Here is a 10,363-nt window from a genome sequence, read left to right as displayed (position 1 = left end):
ATAATATATATACATAGCATGTATTATATTATATATACAATATATATAATAATATAATATAATAATAATACAGGAGGTTGGAAAAAAAAAGTAGCGACGTAAAGGGAAGAAAAAAAAGGAAAAGGGGGTAGAAGAGAAAAATAAAAAAGGGGGAAAAAGAGTAATCTCAGTGGAAACTGCTTGCCGGTAGAAAAATTTTCTTAGACCATAGGAATTCTCGGTGTGTATAATTAGAGAAGTAAAGCGTTATTCTCTTCCATGGGTTACCATAGTAAGACGAGATGCTGCTGTTACGTTGACCTGGCAGGAGGGTAGGTGGAAAGGGTGGATGGCAGATCGTAAAGACTGTAATGGACCCCTTTAACTTCCTAATGACCGATACCACGAACGGGCGGGTGAGCGAGCTAGGCGAGTGAGAATCGCCAGAGGGTAGGAAACGGACAAAATAGGGATGGGAGTTGTGCTTGCTAAGGGATGCCAGACAGCAAGGACGAAACTGTTAAAAGCAGTAGTTCTCGTTGTTGCTATTACTACTACTATTACTACTATTACTAATACTAATACGCGGAAAGCATATTACGAACGATCGTAAACCGATCAACAACGGTATTCCTATCTATCTATGTATACCTATATATATATGTATATATATGTATATATATGTATGTATGTGTCTGGTGTAAGAGAGGAAGGATCGTTCGGAAAAGCTTTCTTCGCGACAATAAATCAAACTGGCGAGCTAACCAAACGTTCAGCAGTCTGTTTCTCTCTCTCTCTCTCTCTCTATCTCTATTTATCTATCTATTTATCTATCTCAGTCTCTCTCGCAATCATTCACTCACTCACTCACTCACTCACTCATTCGTTCGCATTTCCACGTATTGTTCCTATTCGTGCGGCGTACTGTTCGGTTTCACGCGTACACCCGGACGATCATTGCCAAATGTATCGCCGAAGCTGGCCACAAGCGTGTAATGACCGCATAAACCAGTTATGGTTTCCTATATCATCGTAAAGCAACGTCGAACGTGGTGGGGTGGGGTAGGGGGTGGTATGAGGACGCCTGCAGGCTTTGCGGGTATGCACTACCCGTTCCGTGTGTTTCTATGTGTTGTATATTGGAATATACACGTGATCTTTTCTGTTTCTTTTTTATTGTTGTTTTTGTTTTGCTTTCTTATATTTATTTTTCATCTTTTTCAAATGGAAATTAAACGAAATTATTCGAAAATTTCTACGCGAATAACGACGAGACGTTTAAACGTTGTAATTAGGTATAACAAAAATCATATGGTTTTGTTCTTTTTTGTTTGTTTGTTTATATCGTTTTAAATTCGACAAACGTTAAACAAAGTAAAATAAATCTAACACGATCATACGATTAATTATAATTGTTTCGATCAATAAAGAACAATTTATTTTCCATTAGGTAATAATACGAACATTTAATTTACGAGAAATATAATCTATAATAATAATAATATTAAATTTAACAATAATAAATTTAAAAAAAAAAAAAAGAAAAGAACAAAAGAAAATAAAAACAAAAAAAAGAAGAAAGAAGAAAAAAAGGAAACGAAACGACGGGGCCGAAGAAAAGTCGAAAAAAAAAAAAAGGAACCCGACGTCGATTCGTCGAATTAAAATCTGATGGTTTAGTAGATTCGGGGAGAGGGTGGGGAAGAGAGGTAAAAAATAAAAAGTAGGAAGAACAAAAAAAATAGGATTGATAAAAAGGCGTAAAGGTGGTGGTCGACAGGCGTTCAGATTTATCGTAGTTCGAAACGAGTTGTAGATTTTAGTTTGACTTCCAACCCCCCTTCACCCTACCACCTACCCATCCTACTTTCTCTTCTCTTCAACTAAATAGTTTAACGTCTAATAATATATTTTTCACTTACTCCAACACTAAAATCAACTATATATATATATTTTTGTTCTCTTCTCTTTTCTCGTTTCAGGACTCGTCGTTGGAACTCAACTCCGACGCTAACTCAAGGGGAAGTTCTGGCCCGGTCATGGCGTTGACTAATGGATCCTTGTCCGCGAAGGAATAAAGTCAAAGGGAGGGAAGGAAAAAAGAAAGAAAAAAAAATAAGAAAAATTAACCACCAAAGGAATAATATGGTCTTCCCTATAAAAACCCCTCCCCCCAGGGATTCACGAACCAACCAAGCCACCAAGCCAACCCACCAACGAGACATATCGATCTCCTTTTAAGGATATATATACACATACACACACACACACATATATATACACATTTAAAACTGAGAAAGAGATAGATAGATAGAAAGAGAGAAAGAGAACAAGAGAGAGAGAGAGAGAGAGAGAAAATCGTCATGTATATAGCTTAAATGCCTAACAAATAATTCAGGATCGTTCCATGCCATATATACCACTACTATTACTACCACTAATACTACTACTACTATTAACAATCTGTGTATCGTCCGTTTCTAACGAACATTGGCGAATTTTCGAATATCAATCGAAGAAACACGTTGAACTAAACGGAACGATGAGAGTTTGGGGGTAGAAGGGAGCGTGGGGGTTTATGGGGGATGAATGGAGAAGGTGAAATATTATCGAGAGAATGCGATAATATCGGTGAATAGAGAAAATCAAACGTTTTGCTATCTTACCCCTCCCCCCTGTCTGCACTACCCTGCCTCCCCCTGTTTGGAATTTGAACGCGTTCGTTGGTTAAATCAATTTGTGATTTTTTCTGATAGTCAAATATGAAATGACACGTACGTACGTATCGAGCTACAAGTATCGTATTTTTTTTTCCCCAATTCGTAATTTGAACAAAAAAAAAAAGAAAAAGGAAACAAAAATGTGTCGACGATATTTTTATTTCGAGGGGGAAAAAAAAATCCCATGGAATATGTTGTCGCGTATCATCTTAATCAAAAGTTAAATTCGATATTAATATTATCACTTATTAAAAATAATTTTTATCAATTATTTGTGCGATCATATATATATATATATATATGAATCAATTGTTTAAAAATAAAACGCGTTAATTTTATTTTTTTTTTTTTTTACATTAACGTCGTCGTCCCTCCCCCACCACCACCACTTCTTAACCTCCCCATAAAATATAACAAAACTAACGACAATTATTGTATTTGTTATTCTTGGTTCCCCCTACCCCCTACCCACCCCCTGATTTCATCGTAATCTGTGATAATATCACGAATCACGTTGTTTCGAACGATTTTATGGATATTATTATTATTGTGTCTGTCATCGTAAGTTTTTTTTTTATTTCTGATAATTGGACAATACCTAATCGAAAATGGAAATGAAAGTTACGAGAGAAATGGCAAAGAAACAAAAAAAAGAAAAAAAACAGAAATAAAACGAGTCCGATGATATTTCTTCGATGTTAACCAACCCCTTTCTAATCACCAATCCGATTAAAGTAGCAAATAACAAATTTGTAAATGTTATATGTATACCTGTTTCCCCCTCCTCCTCCTCCTCCTAATTTTTTTCTCTCCTCCCCCATCCCCATTCCTTTTATTTTCGTTTTTTTTTTTAATTAATTTAATTGTTAAAAAAAATCATTTAAAAATTTTTGAACGCTTATATCATTATTATTATTATTATTATTATTATTATTATTATTATTATTATTATAGAGGTAATCAGGCCGTCCGTACGTGATAAACGAAAATTCTACGAAGGATTTATATTATAAACGTGTTTTTTTTTCTTAATACACACATGTCACGAAACAGAATGTGAGAGAGAGAGAGAGAGAGAGAGAGAGAGAGAAAAAGAGAGAGAGAGAGTATGAAAACGCAAAAAGAATTAAAAAAAAGGAAATCCCACACGAGGAACAGGGAAATATGCGCTATTGCAAATAAGAAATATTTTTGTTGCGTTTTACTTTTTGGCATAAATACTTCGCAAAAAAAAAAAAACAAAAAGAAAAAATACGGCGATAATGACGAAGGCAAATGCAGAAAAAGAAAAAGAAAAAATAAATGAAGGAAAGAAAGAAAATGAAAGATGGAAAGAAAGAGAGAGAGAGAGAAAGAGAGAGAGAGAGAGAGAGAGAAGGAAAGATTAATTACCCTCTTAGAGAGTTGTAAATATTACGCTTGTAATTTAAGTTAGTGCTTACAAAAAAAGAAACAGAAAAAGAAACAAAACAAAAAAAAAAAAAACAGAAAAAATTTAAAAAGAGAAAGTGAGAAAGTAAAAAAGAGAGACAATTAATGGGGGGGTATGTTATTTTATCGCGATTAATATTACGATAATAACGTATATTTTATACGAGCGTATAAAAAAGCAAAGGAAAGAAAACCAACGACAAAAAGTAAAAAAAAAAAAAAATCAAACAAATCCTTCGGACGTTCGCGAAACGTTATTAATTAAATGTTTTCTTTTCTTTTTTTTTTCCCCCCCCCCTTTTTTGTGGTTGTTCAATACATGCATAGATGAAAAGAAAAACAAAAGAAAACATGGAAATAAATCGATGAAAATATCTCACCCCCTGAACCGACCACCCCCACCATCTCCATCACCACCACCACCACCACGTTTATGTGGCATGGAATCGACCACCTGTATCATTTATCGATATTTACGGGGTATTTTAAAATGAAATATTATTAATCGAGCATAAAAAATGTGCGAGGGCGGGGGGGCGCGGGGCGGCGGGGCGGCGGGCGGGGATATAGATCGTGAAAATAAATATTTATTTCATGATTCGCAAATGGATTTCTCCTCCTCCTCCTCCTCCTCCTCCTCTTCCACCTCCTCCACCACCTAAACCTCCTACACCTCCTACACACACTTATATATATTATTATATGAACCTTCTTCCTTTTGTAGCGTTTAACACACGAATAAAAAGTATACATGCACGTATACACAATATACTTAAGTATTTACCCACTTAAACCAGCCCCCACCCTTATCCACACACAAATACACACATAACATACGTCATACGTGTATACAAAACACGAGAACACAAAGAATTAGAAAGATAAGAGAAAGAGGATTGAAAAAGAAAGAGAGAGAGAGAGAGAGAGAGAGAAAGAAATAAACCATTAAAAACCAAAACAAAAAATAACAAAAGAAACCATTTGAAGTTTTATCGAGAAAAGAAAAAAAAATAAAAAGAGAGAAAAAAAAAAAAAATGCGAGTAATATTAGCGTGCAATAATTGTTAAGAGACGTTCAATATATCAAACGTGTATTTTTGATGATGTACGAATCCAATTTTCTTCCATTTAAGAAAACGAGAGAGAAAGAGAACGTGCGAAAGAATGCGAGATGAAAGAGAGATAGAAAAGAAGAGAGAGAAAACAATAATCATGATTTCAATTCGACCCTCTCACTTTTATTTCGCTAATTTTGTTTGTTTAATTCTTGTTTTGTTTTTCTACTTCTTCTTCTTCTTCTTTTTCTTTTTCTTCTTTTTTCTTTTCGTTCGTTCGTCTCGCCTGTAAAGTCGCATTATCGTAGGAATTGGTGAAGGAGGGTGGGTAAGGGTAGGGGGGTAGGGGGGTAAGGGAGAGTTTTTGGTAACTTTATACAAACGATCGTATTAAACAACAGATTTGACAATCCAGCGATTAATTTACAATGGCGATAGAAAACAAAAACAAAAACGAAAACGAAAACCAAAACCAAGGTGAAAGAAAAAAGAAAAAATAGAGAAAAAAAAAAAAAAAAAAAAAAAAAAAAAAAACGGGGGAAAAAAATAATTACAATAACTCGGCAGATGTCCACGTGGCGATCAAATGATGTTTAAACAAAAAAAACAAAAAAAAGAAAAAAGATTGCTATAATTAATATGTTTATTGTTTGTTCAATTGATTTTTCTTTTTAAAAATAAGCTAGAAAAATAATTGATTTGTTTAAGGGCCGTTAACGTATATATATACGTGGCTTCCATTGAATAAAATATAAAACAAACAAAAAGATTTACAACACAATGCACAACAGAATGATGTTACCTGCACTTTAATATACCTTTTTTATTTTCTTTCTTTTTTTTTTTCAATTGATTCTTACCCTCTTTTCTTCTTTTTTATTATTTTCTTTTTTCTTTTTCTTCTTCTTATCGAAGCTTCGTTAAAATAATCGTAAAAAAACAAAAAAAGGAAAAGAAAAATAAAAAGTTATGTCCACAAGAGATTATGATAACGAGAAAATAAAAAAGAAATAAATGAATAACGAGAAGAAAAAAAACAACACTTAATTTAAACAAAACAAAAACAAAAAAAAAAAGAAGAAGGAACAAAAGGGGAAGAAAAAAAAAAAATAAAAAATAAATAATAATAACGGGCGAGGGGGGAAGAAAAAAAAGAGATACGGGAAGAAAAGAAAAAGAAAGAAAGAAAAAAAAAAAGAAGAAGAAAACATAGAAAATTATATTTGGTATGAAAATAAAAAAAAAAAGTGAGTTATAATATATGTATCGCGTCCTCATCAATTTGTAGTTTTAAGCTGCGTTATTTGCTCGATAAAATCGAGTACCCTGATTTATTAGAGTTGATTCGATATCGAAACGAGTCGACTGTATCGTATACTAAAAAGAAAAGGAAAAAAAAAAAAAAACAAGAAAAACGAAAAATAAAAATAAAAAAAGAAAAGAATGCGAAAAATAATATCGAAGAAGCGAAGAATGCAATTCTCGTTGCATCAGCAGCCGCAACGAAACTAAAAAAAGCTTCGTGTCCGTTTTTCTTCACGCGTTTAAATTTAAGTTAAGAGACTAGGATCCTAGGCGAGGAAAAGATATTTGTTCATAGTCCTACGTATAAATAAAAATATATATATATACATACACATTATATATATATATAAACAATGTTTTATGGAACATTATTATCTGAATAAAAAATATATTACGTCTTTTATCCACTTATCTTGACACTAAAACCTATCAACACTTCATGCATACCTTAAATCCTACCTTGAGTGGTCAAATAATAATCCCTATGAAAATAAAAAAAAAAAAAGAAGAAAAAATAAAACCATATATAATAAATCCCAATAAAGAAAATAATATTTTATTATAAATATAATCTCTTTATTTATAAAATTAATAATATACGTTTTTTATACACTTTTCTTTTTTTCTGTGTGTGTGATTTTTACAAATTAAAGTAAACGATCATTCATTCGATCACTCGTTGTAGGTTTAATGTTAAATTTTGTTTCGAACAAACGAGCGGAGAAGAAAAAAAAAACAAAAGAAAAAAGAAAAAAAGAAAGAAAGAAGAAACATTTTCATGCTAAATTGGGATTGGGATGGTAACGAGAATGAGGATGACGTTGGGGTTGGGGCGGGGAGGGGGTGTGAGTTAAAAAAAATTGGTGTCGACGATGCTGTGTCGTAAGAGTCTCTTACCCACTCGTTGGTTTTTCGGTATCTTTGCACGTTCTTCCTGTTCGCGTCTGCCCATTAACGTTTTCTCTCTTACCGTCTATTACCTCACTTCTTACTTTATATTTTCCTTCCGCTTCCACCCCATCCCCAACCCACCCCCAGCCCCCCCCTACCCATACTTCTCCCCCCTTCCATTCTCGCCAAGAATAACGAAACACAGAGAAGGGGAATGAGAGAAAAAGAGAGACGCTCGTTATGCAAAAGGATTTCACGAACCACCACACTCGACGTTAAACGAGCCCCCCCCCCTCTCTCTCACTCTCTCTCTCTCTCTCTAACTCCTTTTTTTCTCTCGACTTCTCAACCGGTACGACTAATGAGTCTGTTGTTACCCCAATTAGACGAGAATGAGAGGAAAAGAAAAAAAAAAAGGGGGTGGGAGGGAGGTTAAGGAAGAAAGGAAGGGGGTAGGAAAAAAAAAATTTACTCGGGTGGTTGACGGTCTTGATACTAAAGAACCTACCTACCTACGTACCTTGATACCTCTTTTGGTAGCATCCAAGCACGCTAAGTGTTCACCTCTTCGACTCGTACGCGGTTTTCTTTAGTTGGGTAGTCACGTAAAAGATGAATGGGGAGAAGAAGAGAGAGAGAGAGAGAGAGAGAGAGAGCTGGTAAAAGTCCTTCAACAACAACAACGACGACTACGACGACGACAATGATGCTGAAATAGTGTGTAATAACAAACCACCGGCTCTTTTGATTTAATCCGTGAAAAATCCTCAAGGTAAGTTCCGACTAAAGGGAAAAGAACCAAAAAAAATAATAGAAAAGTATACCCGCCGCTGGAACAAACAAACAAAAAACAAAGAAATAAAATAAAGGGAAACGCGAAGAGAACAATAAATAATTTTGTTCTTCCAACCATGCGCGCGAACTCGTAATGTGAACGGAAAAGAGAACAAAACAAATAAATCACACAAGTAGAAGAAAAAAATTCCAATCGTAAAATTTACCCAATGTGGATAACGCAACCAACCACCATTGCAACCACCCCCTTTTACTATTTTTATTACATATTTCGGTATTATTTTTTTTATACGTGTTTGTTTATGCGAATTTGCTTCTTTTTTTTTTTTCTTCTCATACCCTTCTTTATTTTCTTGTTTCTTTTCTCCCCGCCCCCCTCCTCCTACATCTCACTTCTGACTTGTAAATATGGATTGTCGTTTTAACGTTTGTGCGTGTTCGTTGAAATAAAAATAAGACTAAAGATGTATGTATGTGTTTGTTTTCCTTTTTGATCGTGTATTCTTTCTTTTTTTTTTTTTTTCGAACGATCCCCATTTTTTTAGCATTATTTATCTTACCTATTTACCACCTACACGTGAAATTTGTTTTGGAAATATGATTAACTAAACAATCGGATTATTAATTGGATATATAACGATTTAAAAATAATACGAATGTAAGATGAAAATATACAATGATACGTACTTTTTGTTTTTGGATTCTCTACACGTGAATACAAATTCTGCGATATGAATTTATGTATTTTGAAAAAAAGGTTTCCTACGTTATCTAACAGTACCGATGCAAGAATTGGTTTTTCATTCGTCGATAACGCAAACATAAATAAATGCTATTGAATCGGATTCAATTAGACGCTTTTATTTGTTTTTTCTCATCGTCGATATACAATTTTGTACGGTTATTTGTTTGACATTTATTAAATTAAACGCATTTTCCGATTCGTTAAAAAAGAAATGCGCAAAATTGGATCGAAACTGAACTAATATGGCGGCAATGGTACCACTACGTGGGTCAATACTTCTTATCTAAGTATGATACGAACTATTATATAAATGAAATGTTCAATCTAATAATTATTATTATAATTTTGTTAATAATTAAAAGCTATTTTCTCTCAATGAAAATTTGACTCGTAAAATATATCGATTTTTATGCAGATTGTACAATAGATGGTTCAATTCAAAACGCCTCCTGTCATGAAATGCCTGAACTAATTTAGCTCAGTCGGTAAAATATATTATATACAATTAAAAAACCCATTATATTTATAAATTATTTTCTATAATAATATGAAGACCAAAGAGTTTATTAACAATAATTTAATATTGATGAATATAATACATCAACACGTACAATTACTACACTTTACACATTATCCAGTTCGTAAATTATTAATGTATATTTTATTTATCACAAATATTTTTAAGGTCTGAAAGAAAAAGATGACATCAATTACATAAAACGATGTAACAATCATGCTGCTTATTTTTATGATCATTTGTATACGCTTAAATATTTCTTTAATTATTATTATCGAGAAATTGTGTAACGTAGAAAAGTCCGATACGTCAAATAAATCTATCGAAAAATAGGTTACAGGTATGCAAGGAAATAGTTTATATAACTTACTTCAATGCTGAACGACGAAGCATAAGGAAAGGTATGGAAAAGCCACTTCCCAAAAAGGCGCAAAATATTCCCACTACCACATATTTGTTTCTTATGGGGAATGGTACATTCTGTGTAAGAAAAACAGCTGATTATATCATATACGAACGGAAGGAACATTATTACAAATGAAAAATTATTTGTAAGTATTTTACTTACGGAACCGGGTACGCCATCATTGTGATCTGATCTTCGTACAACGCTCGTAGTAAATCTTCTGATTAATTGCCGTCCAAACATTGTAAAGAATTTTGGCTGCGTGTATATTTCTAATTAAATTTTTCCTCAACAAGGTCTACCTCCTCGACGTTCTTATCGACAATATGGTGTCAACTGAAGGAACACGAAATATGACGAATGAGATACGTCGAACTCTCCATACGAAAAACGAACGCTGCTCGAGGCGCCATCTGTCGACTTGTAAACTTATCAACTGAGTTTAGTAGTATAAAAAGCAACATAAAAGTTAGCATACTTTGGAACAAATGACCAATAAGATACGAACTTAAACAATGT

At 33.4% G+C, this 10,363-nt stretch overlaps 1 protein-coding gene across 1 annotated transcript in view; it reads left to right on the top strand.

The window, feature by feature from the left end:
- Window positions 1–2,086, top strand: part of LOC106789248 — a gene marked incomplete at its 5' end in the record, with an annotated part of 73,993 nt that extends 71,907 nt beyond the window's left edge. Inside the window, 1 exon segment of the mRNA XM_014753312.1 lies at window positions 1,962–2,086. Coding sequence (XP_014608798.1) covers window positions 1,962–2,057 — 96 coding nt within the window.
- Window positions 2,087–10,363: the final 8,277 nt, after the last annotated feature.

Source organism: Polistes canadensis, unplaced genomic scaffold (assembly GCF_001313835.1).
Source record: "Polistes canadensis isolate GaletaPanama2010 unplaced genomic scaffold, ASM131383v1 scaffold_172, whole genome shotgun sequence".
In the NCBI taxonomy this organism is placed as follows: Eukaryota; Metazoa; Arthropoda; class Insecta; order Hymenoptera; family Vespidae; genus Polistes; species Polistes canadensis.
This window is presented reverse-complemented; position numbering and strand designations above follow the sequence as displayed.